The 14117-nt window shown below is 44.0% G+C and overlaps 1 protein-coding gene across 3 annotated transcripts in view; it reads right to left on the bottom strand.

Annotated features, from left to right (window-relative positions):
- Positions 1 to 14117, bottom strand: part of trpm3 (transient receptor potential cation channel, subfamily M, member 3) — a gene marked incomplete at both ends in the record, with an annotated part of 489702 nt that overhangs the window by 64891 nt on the left and 410694 nt on the right. For all 3 annotated transcript variants that reach the window (XM_080739677.1, XM_080739678.1, XM_080739679.1), the window contains 2 exons: positions 5284 to 5576; positions 11117 to 11146. In XM_080739677.1, coding sequence (XP_080595803.1) covers positions 5284 to 5576; positions 11117 to 11146 — 323 coding nt within the window. The remainder of the gene's footprint in view (positions 1 to 5283; positions 5577 to 11116; positions 11147 to 14117) is intronic.

Here is a 14117-nt window from a genome sequence, read left to right as displayed (position 1 = left end):
CCCCTGCCTCTATAACATTCTCTGCACGTCCCTGCCCTGCACCCCTCTGCACGCGTGTGCCGCTGTTTGCACTCTGTGGGCTGCAGTCTGCCACTCGAAATGCATTCACTGTGGTTTATTGGGAGATTTATTCATTTTTATTGAGATTTATACATTATTACACTCTTGTTTTCAAACACACTTACTTTGATGAGTGATATTTTTGGTTCCCTTTATGACAGAAGGCTCAAACTTTGTCACGGGCTGGAGAAGAGTGTAATTAAACATTACATTATATAAAAGCAAATTCTCTGGACTATCGGGCCTGGCAGAGAGGGACATTGGGATTTTCTCGGGACTATCGGGGGAGGCGGTAAATGAGTTAAAAAGCTACTTTTTCTGTAACGATTTCTTGAAAATAGCAGATCTACAACACGCCAACATGTGACATTGTGATGCATTGTGAGCTTGTAGATCTGCCCAAAAGAAGAGTTGCTTCGTTTGGCCTCGTTCTTCCAGAGACCTGGTTGCTTAATTCTCTCACGAAGCGTCCCTCAGCTCAAGAGGCGTTCTCTGTGGACACTAAAGGCCCCTAAAGCATGCACATACTGTACAGTAGGGGTGTAACGATATAGTAACTGTATCGAAATATCGTTTTTAACTTAAAAAATCGAAGTATATCGAAATGAAAACAGCTAAAATCGAATCGTATCGTTTTATTTTGTATCGTATCGAATCGGCAGTGCAAAGAATCGATTGTATCGATACTACCTACTTGGGCATTGTATTTAGCATTTTTAAGAAGAAAAAATAAAAAGGAGGGGTTTAATTACTTTTCCTTTCCATATAGCTACACTGGTCTATCGATAAATGTGTGTAATCTCTGGGTTCATGTCCAGGTGCAGGTTTTTAAAAACCTGCACTATCCACACCTTTCACACAGATTTAATTTCTTTGCTAAATAGTTACTATATCGATTTTAAATCATTGAATCGTATCGTATCGTATCGCCATGAATGAACCAATATCGTCCATGTACCGTATCGTCAACCATGTATCGTGATATGTATCGAATCGCTATTAAAATGTATCGTTACACCCCTACTGTACAGTATAGTCAAACACTTACGTTTATGTGTTCACTAAATAGTCACTAAATAGCCTAAATACAGCGAAAACTAAGAAACAAACATTTCCAACATATCATTGGTAGGTCTCTGTGGAGCCATTACAAAGTCCCTGGAGAGCACAATGCAGAGATGCAGACCGGAAATAATGATGTCTTTATTGAAATAAATTATTTTTTCGTTATGTAATATACTTCCATTGGGGAATAATAGGCTGAGTTGATCAATGTAGACAATTACTCATCCCATGAAGCCTTGAATTCATGGAGGTGTTTCTTTTTTGTCGCGTTCCTCATCCAATATTCCAATATATAATTAGTTGGAGTAAATAAATGGTGCATTTATATAGCGATTTTATCCAAGGCGCTTTACATAGATTGTGCATTACATTCACCCATTCACGCACACATTCATACACCGGTGGCGGAGGAAACCATGCAAGGCACCAACCTACTCACCGGGAGCAATTAGGGGTTCAGAGTCTTGCTCAAGGACTCTTCGACATTAACTCAGGGGGAGCCCGGATTCTAACTGGGAACCCTTCGGGAACCCTTCGTGCTCTAATAATAGTTTCTCTACCCCTGAGCTATGCCGCAACCCTAAATAGGAGGCCAATCTTAATTGGAGTAATAATATTTCATTTAAAACGTTCACTTATATTTTTAAACAAAACATTTATTCACCCGGTGTCAATTGTTTAACCCTGGGCGCTACACTTCCTCTGCCAACCTGGGGAGAGCAACGGACTGACCTCATGCTTCCTACTATGCATGAGGATTCCAAGCCGTTTCTTATCACCTGGCAGGGTGAGTTTCTCCGGATGGACTTGGTTGCGCGTGGAAGGAACACGTTACTCCAACTAGTTCCTTTCCCCTCCATCAGGTGCCCCAGCTGGCCAGGGGGAGGCAGTATAGAGACCAGGATTACTGCATGTTTTTTTTCCAGCTTTGAATGAATGAGCGTGTGTGAGCATGTGCACGTGCGTGTGTGTGTGTCTGTATCTGTATGTCTGTGTGTGAGGCAGAAAGTGCACTATTTGCAATCTCTAAATAACAGCTATGTTTCCCCTATAATGAGCGTCCTCTCCTGTGAGTGATTATCTCGGTCTCACACATGCACATCATTAACCATAACGACCATGCATGTCATTAAGGAAGGAGGTGCCATTAAGGTTGTTAGATATGCTCTCTATATGTGTGTCATTAAGGCTCCCTGTAGGACACAGCAGTACAGTAAGTAAAGCAGGTCAAAATGCAGGGAAACACACATATATCCTTGCCGGGTGCAAACCACCAAAAGGTAAAAAAAAGAAAAAAAAGAAATGTATTCCAATGGATCCAGTGTAGATTATTATTTTAATATTGGTCCAATATTAATAAATCCCACAGACACACTTAACCACTTTCACTTGCATTATTTGTGTGTGTGTGTGTGTGTGTGTGTGTGTGTGTGTGTGTGTGTGTGTGTGTGTGTGTGTGTGCGCGCGCGCGCATGCCCTTGTTGCGCTACAGCCTGTAGGTATACAGACAGAGGGCAGCTGCATAGCAGCGGTTCATGTCTCCCTGCTCAACACAGCATTAATATTTCAGCACAGAAAACATTCCATGAGATGTAATAATAAACAAGGAAATACCTCTTCTTCCAACCACAAGACACTGTGCGTGTGTGCGTGCGTGAGTGAGTGAGACAGAGTTATTAGGCTACTACACAAAAGAAAGTATTAGTATTCTGAAATGACTCCTTTGCAAGTCACATCACTGTTTGCATGCGTGAATTAACGTTGTGTCTGTCTGTCTGTCTGTCTGTCGGTCTGCTGCCTGGAACTGGGAGAGCTGTGCGGAGGTGCGGCTGTTAAAACTGCCGACGTCGCAGACGTCGCACCTCTCCGCTCTCCCACATACGGTTAAACCACAGAACTATAGAAACTGAGAAGTTGACCTGGTGGGAACTACGTTCCTGGACAACACAAGAGAAATGTCGAAGCCATCATGCAAGGCATCAGCCTGGTCGTCAGGAGCAGCTAGGGGTCCAGTGTTTTGCTCGAGGACACTTCGACGCTACATTTTCTGAAATGTTCAGATAATTGACTTCGTAAATGTGCACTTTTGTGTGCATAAGTGAGTGTGTGTGACATTCCATGTGTATAGGCTATATCCCATTCCCACTGGCTGCCAGCCAAATTCAGAATCCACTTAAAAATTATATATGTTTATTTATAAAGCCCTATAAGGCCTTGCACCATGCTATAGCCAACCTAATTAAACACCCAGACTCCACTAGGCCACTCAGATCAGCTGACCAGATGCTCCACAAAACAGAAGCAGAAAGGCAGCCTTCTCAGTCGCAGCACTGAACTTATGGAACACCCTGCCCATGGGTGTCAGGGCTGCATCATCCCTGGCCATTTTTTAAACCAGATTAAAGCTCTCCCATGGCCTTCTAAAAACCTAATCCGCGAATGCCTCCAGGGAATATGTGTGTTTTTGTAAAAAGTTTGACTTGTGTAGCACTGCTGTTTTTCTATTTCTATTTTATTTTATCAGCGGTTGCCCCGCTGATAATATATTAATATATTAATATATTAAATCTTGAAAGACCCTATGAGGTGCTCTTATTGGGCCCCTCATTGATTACGGAGTCCTTGTCTGGTATCGCGATGCCCCATGGCTGCCTTAAAGTTAAAGCTCCAAACACCCCAGAAAAAACTAATTAGGGTCGTGCTTGGTCTTCCTCCTCGGGCCCACCGATCATCACCACGAAAGCGTGGGGCTGGGGTGGCTCAAAGTTTGCCTGGTTAATAAACCAGACTGCACTTAACACCACCCCCTGGCGGTAGTGGTGTTGTAGTGAAGTCTGGCCCTTCACATTAAATAAGCTTTTTCCACTAGCCCGATGAAAGGGCTAGCCAATCAGGGCTGTAGGCTTGGGGCACATGGTGGGTGGTGGCCTGGTTCAGAACCATTCAGCCAATCAGGCGAGTCTGTGTGTATACAAACACATGCCCCCTCCACTCTTATTACAGACATCAAACAGGTCGTAGTCTTTGATGCTTTCATTGACTAACGAGCTATTAACACTTGTATGGCTCAATCAATTACCGTAGTTCACAACCAATATGAAGTTCAAAGGGAGCAATTAAGAGCTCTGGTGAGCTCATTAGGCTTTAGCCCACCCCCCCAGAAATGGAATCTCTCCCTGCAATCCCAGACTCTCTTCCCAAAACGAAGTGAGTGATAGAGGCTGGCACCGCCATGCAGGCAAGCTCAAAGTAGCTGAAAGAGTACAGCATCTTGCAATGGGCCTGGTGTACAAGATACACTACACCACTAAGATACCCATGTACCTGACAAACAACTTCCTAAAGGTCAAGGATGTTCACGATCACATGCAACACCAGAGGCAGTTCCACTAATCATCATCAACGTAGATTTAACACTAAACAAGGCTCTAATTTGTTTTCCTGCTATACCACCAACGTGTAGAATGCCCTTCCACAAGCCTTAAAGGAGAGCAAATCCCTAGCCTCCTTCAAAATTGGTATGAAAAGTCACCTTCAGGAAGCTGCTACCTGTGACTTGTAAATGGACTAAGCCCCCATGCCCCCCCCCCTTTTTCTGCCTCTGTATTTGATGTTCTGCTTTTTCTGCTTTTGAAATTGATGTTATCCTAGATAAAGTACTATATTCTATCCGTCTGTCTTTCAATGTTATATGAGATACTTAAAGTGTGGTTCCTGTGGAAATAAGCCGTAGAGCTTTCTAAGATCTACTTTTAGTTGACCTTGTACCAGTGATTTGTACTGTCATGAAACTGTACTTTTTTCTATTGCAAACTTCTAATTAATTCTTCAATCAATCAAAAGAAAGAAAAAAAAATCACACCCAATGTGAAGTGAGCGGTGGTCATGCTTGCATAACGTCCTCAGATTTGATTTGGGTCTAGGATGTACAGGCTATGCTACACACACACATTTTGCTATGGCAAAACGCTGAGGAAAAAGGCTACAGACACACGCACAGCCACGTATAGGAGCGGTTTACCACCGCTCAAAAAAACACTGCTGTAACACTCCTTCCATCATATTCTGTATGTTGTGCAGCACTTTGGTCGACCCTGGTGTTGTTCTAAATGTGCTCTAGAAATAACATTGACTTGACTTGACTGCCCAGCCACTCACCTGGAGTTGTGGTTGAGCTCCTGGGAGATGTCGTCCACCATGTCGTTCTCGGAGGCCTCGTGGGCCATGGCCTTGCACAGCTTGCAGGCCACCAGCGCCTTGGCCATGGCCTCCTCGCCGTGCTGCCAGAAGAACAGCGCCATCTTCTGGCGCTTCATCAGCACGGCCCACACCATCAGCTCGTGGAAGGGGAAGGGGAAGTGGTTGATCTCGGGGTCGTCCAGGTCGATGTCCACCTCCTCCTCGCGCTTGCGCGTGGTCTTCTGGCGCCCCCTGCGGATCGGCATGTCGTCCTGCAACGTGGGCAAAGAATTGGTGTCTACCTCCAAAATAAAAAAGGAAACAAACCACTAAAAGTTGTGAAAATAGCCTATCCACAAGCTCACGATGCATCGCAATGAGCTTGTAGTTCTGAAGTGTTTTACTTTTAATTTATGGATTCCTTTTATACCTTTTCTCCCCCTGAAAATGACTGATTTTTTCCCTTAAAAAAAGAAAAAGGAAAAACTGTTGTAGGAACACATGGGATATTTACTCGCAGCCCATCCTGTGACCCAAATGGGTCCAAACCCATGGTTTGGGAAACCATGGCGGTTGATTTCTGTGTACTATTTACGATTTAATATTTAATATTCCTCTCCATGGTATCAATTAAAACTGACATGATTTCTACAGCGAAGGGGATTTACATGAAAGGTTGTCCTACTTCCACTTTATTTGCCATAAACATGCTATGAGGCCCGTATGACTCGGCCAAACCATGAGTCTCATAGGGCAGGAGCCTATCTCCTGTTTCTGTAGCATGAGGCAGCTTGATGTACAAGTACACCCCCTTGATATGACGCAGGGACTTACCCCCAATCCAACCCTTGATGCTGAGTGCCAAGCAGGGAGGCACTGGGCCCCATTTTTTAGAGTCTTTAGTATGACCTGACCGGGGTTTGAACCCCGATCTCCCAGTCTCAGGGCAGACACTCAAACCACTAGGACACTGAGCTGGTGCCATTAACATGCCCGTAAATACAATATGAAATCATTAGCTCAAATCGTTTGTTAAATGTTAAATAGCTCTATTGTAATCGTTGCTATATTTGTTCAGTAGGGGTCTCTGTGTCTCTCGAGCTGTAAGGATAGCAGTTTTATCCGGTTACAACCCGCCACTCCGACATGTCTCCTTTCCGACATGTCTCCATTCCGACTCTAACCCTATCTCTAACCCTAACCCTAACCTTAACCCCTATGGAAGTGTCGCCACTCCGACAATAAGAAGTCAATTTCGGAGTGGCGACATGTCGGAATGGAGAGCGACACCCGTTTTATCCGATGAAAGAAAAGGAACTGGAACACTATAGCAATGAGGTTCTCTCTCTCTCCTGATTGGATGCAATTGATTGATTGACCTTATGCAACAAATGCATTTGCTGTTTACTAAAGAGCTGGAGAGACATTTGCCGGGAAATAGCTTTGGTGTAAAGGAGGGGGGAAAAAAGAGCACACCAAGTATTCAAAGGTCAAGTTTACAAGGTATTTAGAGTTTCAGTGGTTAACATGTACCTTTTCCACCTTCACATTGTTTCTATGATATATTTTCCCTCAGTTCTATACGTATAGGGTTGCTTGGACTAGAGACGGCAGGCCATCAGTGTGGGTCTCTGTCTGAGCTGAGCCCTTAACAGGAGGGTTGTTTTGGGAGGTGTCCGGGTAGCTCAGTCGGTAGAGCTCTCATCTTAGGACCACAGGGTCATGGGTAAAATCCAGGGCACCGCCAACTCAGTGTATGAGTAGCACGGTTTGGGGTGTGGCAAGTCAAGCGGCAAGTACTGGGAGCTGATGGTAGGTGTGTGGCTCCACCTCAGCAATCCATCTCTTAGGGGTCTGGAGCATTGTAACGGGGACAGACTCCAACGTGTTACCGGCTGATACCGACAATACCCGACCTACTTATTGTAATGATTCTCTTGGCTGGCATCGCAGAACCACACACTACAGTCAGTCAGACTGTTAGGCTGTTAGGCCACATCTTAACGGGCCGGCAAATTGATCTCTGGTGATCTCTACCGTTGTCACAAAAGGTGGACCATTATTGAGCCCCGGCCGCAGACATGGGCAATAGCTTTTTCTGACGTGGGCTCAGAGGGACATGCTGGACGGATGGACGGACAGACGGAAGAATGTTTCGGTCGAATAAATGTACCTCTAGCCCTGTATTACCGTATATTAGTCAGACAGTAAAGCCCAATGTATACTACACCGGAAGAGACAAAATGTGTTCGGTTTGACTGGTCCAAAGCAACAAAATGACAACATTCAGAGGTTCTGGAAACGTATTTATCTGCAATTTCCGGGTATTCTGTACCTCTGAGGCTGCACTCAGACTGGAACGCACAAGTTGAGTGAGAGTTGTGTGGGGGAGGCGGGGGGCAGAGACAGCACAATGCATTGCGGATGGAAGTCGAGTGGTTTGAAGTCTAGTGCGAGTCGTGAGCAAGTTGGACGCAACCACACAACACCACACGACTCGCACTCGACTTCAAACCACTCGACTTCCATCTGGAATGCATTGTGCTGTGTCTGCCCCCCGCCTCCCCCCCACGAAACGCACTCGTTTTTGTGCCTTTAGGTCTGTAGCCGGCCTTAGATGTTGTGACTACTCAAACTAATTGGGTTGGTCATTGTTTCCGCGTTCATTCAAGCCAGCTTCCGAGTTCATTCTGTCAGCTGTTAAACCAGTTAGAAGCAGCGGTAGTTTGGAAGAGACTCAAGCCAACTTCCAGGAGGTACGAACAGACCTGAAGTCATGTGGCAGTATGATCATGAAATGATGTTTGTCTGTCCGTGAGCAGCATTGGTTTAAATGTGGGAGAAGTTAGATTAGATTCCAATAGCAGGGGAAAAAAAGTAAAAATTGGCTTTAGGCTTTGCTTGGATTTAAAGGGTTAGGGTTAGGGTTAGGTAACCTGGCTATTTTAGCTGTTTTCTTAGTTGACTTTACTGACGATAAAGGCATTAATGGTGATTATTCATTAAAAAAGTGTAGGCTATCATTGTGTAAATATTTTGTGAAAAGCACCAATGGTAATTGCATACTATTGTCATCAATAGTGAGGCATTTGGTCAAAGACATTGTGATATTTTATTTTGTCCACATCACCCAGCTCTAACCAGAAGAATCAAGCTTTATTTGTTGTACGACGATAAATTGCAGATCCATGCGCATCACAATGCGCCACATCTGCAAAACGAAGTACTGGGAGCTGATGGTAGGTGTGTGGCTCCACCTCAGCAATCCATCTCTTAGGGGTCTGGAGCATTGTAACGGGGACAGACTCCAACGTGTTACCGGCTGATACCGACAATACCCGACCTACTTATTGTAATGATTCTCTTGGCTGGCATCGCAGAACCACACACTACAGTCAGTCAGACTGTTAGGCTGTTAGGCCACATCTTAACGGGCCGGCAAATTGATCTCTGGTGATCTCTACCGTTGTCACAAAAGGTGGACCATTATTGAGCCCCGGCCGCAGACATGGGCAATAGCTTTTTCTGACGTGGGCTCAGAGGGACATGCTGGACGGATGGACGGACAGACGGAAGAATGTTTCGGTCGAATAAATGTACCTCTAGCCCTGTATTACCGTATATTAGTCAGACAGTAAAGCCCAATGTATACTACACCGGAAGAGACATGCGTCCGTGCGATACGTAAATGAGACAGACGGAGGCAAAGAGTGACGAACCCGACGACTGAATAGTTCAGACACGACAAGAGAGACAGACATGATTAGACAGACAACAAAACAGCCACGGACACACATTAGAGTTCTCGGAGCAAAACCGTATAGAGTAGACGCATGCTGCGATGAAAGCTTTATGATTTTGTGTACTCTCGTGCAAACACACGAGTGCAGTCTGTTATGTAATCCCGTCAGGTCACCGTCAGGTTTACCCCCCTTCCAGCCAAATGCAAACAGAGTGCTCCCAACTCCCAGACATCCTAACATGAGTCAGACGTATCCATACGCTGTGTGCAGTCATTAAACATTTATACATGGCCGCCAGGCACCGTATGGCTGGACGGATGGCTGGATGGATGGATGGATATGCATTTGAAAGTGATTTCAGGCGTGTGAAAGGCCGCTTAAAGCGATCTCGATTAGTTGACTCGACAGCCCCGCTTTGAAGCACATAGCAAAGTCGACACATCACACATCGCATCACTCAGGAGGGAATCAATTATTCCTCCTCATGGCCATTCCTTTTCGAGCGCTTTATGCTGTCCTTATAGGCTGTGCTACTGTAGCGTTTTACACCCAGGCCTTTTCCCCTGGGTGGTGATGACTATGCTTAGTCAGCACAAACCGATTCTACGTATGAAATTATCTTCCATTATATGTCGTCGCTGTCGGGAAACCTCTTATTTCCATATTCCAACTTTTTGTGTTTTTTTCATATATTTACGCCCTACTTGATCGTTCTACAGCCTCTCAATAACATAATCAAAAGTAACAGATCTCGCAAGCTCAAAATGTGACACGAAGCGACGCTTTTTGAGCTTGTGGATCAGACTACTTTTTGATGCTTTTAAATTTGAATCTTTAAAAAGTTACTGTACAGTTTTGGACCTATGAGGTTTCCACCCGACAGAGACGATATATATGACATATAGCCTACAGTGGCTATGTATTTATATCATGCATGCCATTTCCTTATTTTGTTTCTTTGCGATCGGCATAATTGTTTTACACTTATACACATCGTCATTATTAAAAACGTAAATGAATGGCGCACTTTAACTTGAAGGAGCACTTTAAGCCAAGGGTCTTCAACAGGGGGTCCAGGACCCCTAGGGGGTCCTCAGAGTTACAACAGGGGGTCCTCCAAATCTTTGTGTGGTAGAAACATTTTTTGTGCCTTTTTTTATATTAACCACTTGAACCCTATAGCGTCCATATTCTGAGAACTTTAGCCAAACATAGGGGTCCCTGCTTCATCTCTCTCTCAGCTAAAGGGTCCCTACTACATCTCTCTCAACTAAGGGGTCCCTGCTTCATCTCTTTCTTAGCTAAGGGGTCCCTTTTCATCTCTCTCTCAGCTAAGGGGTCCCTGCTTCATCTCTCTCTCTCATCTAAGGGGTCCCTGCTTCATCTCTCTCAGCTAAGGGGTCCCTGCTTCATCTCTCTCAACTAAGGGGTCTTTGGCCTGAAAACGTTGAAGGACCCTGCTTTAAGCCATGCCATTCTGAGGCACAGAGCCAGTAGACATACTGTAAATTGTACAATCTTATGATGAGCATTAGTCAGGACCAATTACGTATGAATATAAGGATGAAAATTGGTGAAGTTCTCCTTTAATAGATATAGGCCTATATATATTTATATTTCCATCAAAGTATATGACCCCGGTGTGAGGTTATTCAACTTCATAATCATTGTTTTCTTCCCAGTAATTTAGTCATTGTTTTGCTGATATTTGTTATCATAATCACCAGAGCCCTCCTTCATTAGGAGTAGGCATGCTGGGGTTCAAGTGGTTAAACGTCAAGTATAACGTTATTTTCAGCCAGTTCTGATGGAAACGGATATTTCTCCAATGATGTAAGATTCTAAAAATGAACAGTGTAATTGAGGGGTGCCGTGGATGAAAAAGCTATTTACAGGGGTGCCCTGGGTCAAAAAAGTTTGAAACACCCTGGCATACAGGTACAGACTTGTATTATTTTGGCTTTGAGTTGTATAATACAGACTCCAGTTATGGACACAGTGCTTGAGAGCAGGAGCAAGACCAACAGAGTGAAGAACAAGAACAGCGTTGGTGTGAGAGCCGCACTCACCTCCATCCCCAGCAGCTTCAGCGCTTTGGGCTAGAAAAGCAAGACAAGAACAAAACAGACAAACACAAACAGAACAACAGCTTGTGGAAAAAGCGTTTCATAGAGCAGTTCACTCTATAAGTTCAACATATGGCACATAATACAGTGCAGTGCTCACACTCGCACGGCACACACAGTCACACACACCATATACATATACTGTACAGTTTAAACACACACAATCATTTGGAAATTCTTTGAGCGATATTAAAGCATATCGTCACTGTTGGGTGGAAACCTTGTATGTCCAAAGACGTTACTTTTTTCAGGAAATGGAAAAAGGAAACCGCTCCATGTGGATCCAATGTAGTTGTTATTTATTCACAAGCTCTTCTTGATAGTTTCCATTGGTTAAATATGTATCAAACGCACACAGACTCGACCACTCAATACTCTCTACTTGTGTGCGAAACTGCAGTACAATAAAAGGGTGATAAAAAAAGGAAAATAACGTTGTATGGCGTTAGTATGGCGATACAAGGTGTCTGCCCGATATCGACGATACTCAAGGTAACTTTTGAAAATGGTTAGTAAATACGTTTGCGGAGAGAGAGAGAGAGATAGAGACAGAGAGAGAGAGAGAGAGAGAGAGAGAGAGAGTGAGAGAGAGCGTCAGCGTGAGAGAGAAGTTGGGTTAAAAATGTAGATAGGTGCTTCTAGGATCAACGGGAGGGAACCAAAACATGAAAAAGAGGAAAATATCCGAGCACTCCAAAATGAACAGAGAAGAGGGCGTAATGTCCACAACATTTTAAAAGCGAACATGTTTCGAGTGGAACAACTTTGACTCTACACTCTCCCCTCCATTATTTTTTGAGTGCTCGGTGCTTTTCTCTTTTTCAAATGAATATTCATTTCCGCTCTGTGCTGCCTTGTACAGCATGAATGACAGTGTAAAGTGCCATTCACACTGGCAGATGTGACTTATAAGGATTGGATTCACGCAGAGCACTATAACCATAACTATATCATTCACCACTGGATATATATTTTGTAATAGTCGTTGAGACCTCTGCCATCCACTTGACTTGGAATGATGTTAAAGGAGCTATAGTCAACCTTTTCTTGAAAAACGGATGCTAAAATAAATATGTTTCGAAAATATTTTATAAAAAAACAAGCTTCATACATGTGTTTCTATTCAAAAATGACCACAAAAAGCGTAAAATAATGATAAAATAATCATTTTGGCCATTGTCAGACCGACGCTTTGTTTACATTCTAGTCTATTCTTTGATAGTGTTAGACTAGGATGTAAACAAAGTGTCTGCCCGACAATGGCCAAAATGATTATTTTATCATTATTTTACGCTTTTTGTGGTCATTTTTTAATTGAAGCTTATTTTTCTATAAAATATTTTCGAAACATTATTTTTATTTTAGCATCCGTTTTTCACGATAAGTTGACTATAGCTCCTTTAAAGCTATAATATTTGTATAGTTATAGTTATAGCTCTGGAAATGCACACAGGCGGCCCATTGACCACTTACTTATCAGGGTTCAAACTCAAAAATAGCAAAAGTAGCAGATCTACAAGCTCGAGACGAAGCTTGTAGATCTGCTACATTTGATGCTTTTGTGTGACGCTGTAGTACTGTATGATCAAGTAGGAACGTTCACTTACAGAAAAAACACAAAGTTAGAATGTGGAGAGCAGAGGTTTCTGCCTGACAGCAGCAATGATATTTATTATACATTCATGAGCCATCATGTAAGAATGTAAAAATAGACCTCCAGTTGAGAGGATGTGGATGATATCTCTATCTTCTGTGTGTTCTGTGTGCGTGTGTGCGTGTGTGTGTGTGCGTGTGTGTGTGTGTGTGTGTGTGTGTGTGTGTGTGTGTGTGTGTGTGTGTGTGTGTGTGTGTGTGTGTGTGAGAGAGAGAAAGAGAGAGAGAGAGAGAATGTGCACTTGTACGTGCGTGCATGAGAGAGAGAAAGTGCATATTTTTACTTGTCAAAATGTTCAGTAAGCAAACAAATCATGTTAGCTCCTGTTACGCCTTCTCTCTCTCTCTCTCTCTCTCTCTCTCTCTCTCTCTCTCTCTCTCTCTCTCTCTCTCTCTCGCCGCCCCTCCATTTTTCTCCCTGTCTCTCTCTAGATCATTGTTTTGTTCATGCTCTCTCTATCAATTTCCCTTTGCTGTCACAGACAGACACACAGACGGACGCAAACACACTTTTGTTCTCTTTCTTTCGCACACGCACACGCACACGCACACGCACACACACACACACACACACACACACACACACACACACACGCACACGCACACACAGTCAAAGCTGCACTGTCACACAGAGAAATGGCAGCGGTGGACACAGCTGTGCGCAATTCTATTCCCATCACCACCTGTGGCGACGATGAGGTGGCAGACATGGAGACGGTGAGGCGAGGGAGGGGATGAGACTTTTTCACCGCCGCGGCGAGATCGAGGCACACGTTTTGGCAGAGGTGGAAAAAGTACTCAAATGTTTTACTAAAGTAAAAGTATCAATACTGCAACCAGGGACGTGCTGGGCCCCTGATTCAGCCCCGGGAAAAAGAGTTGGAGAGGCCCTAATTGCGCGCTATAGAAAGAGATCTCTCTGCTGCTACTCAAAGATTTGTGACAAAGTGACAAGCCAGTGGGCCAATTACATGAGTTATATTTCGTCGTTGTCGGGTGGAAACCTTGCATGTCCAAAACCGTTTGTTTTGTATTTATGATTTTAAAAATTATTTAAACTAGTGAAAACAGGCAATCTACAAGCACACAACACCTCGCACTGCGAGGCGTTGTGTGCTTGTAGATCTGCTGTTTTCACCACTTTTGTGCGACGGCCTTGTATGATGAAGCAGGGCTTTGCTTTGCGAAAAAATGTACACATTTGAAACTTGGAGATACGAGGTTCCTATTAATGGCCGGTCCAGGCCGGGAATGAACCGGCCGTTCGGAAGTTGTCCCGCTTTTCCCAATG

Source organism: Nannobrachium achirus, assembly GCF_963921795.1.
Source record: "Nannobrachium achirus genome assembly, chromosome: 12".
Lineage (NCBI taxonomy): Eukaryota > Metazoa > Chordata > Actinopteri > Myctophiformes > Myctophidae > Nannobrachium > Nannobrachium achirus.
Note: the sequence above shows the minus strand (reverse complement) of the source record. Positions and strands in the feature narration are given on the sequence as shown.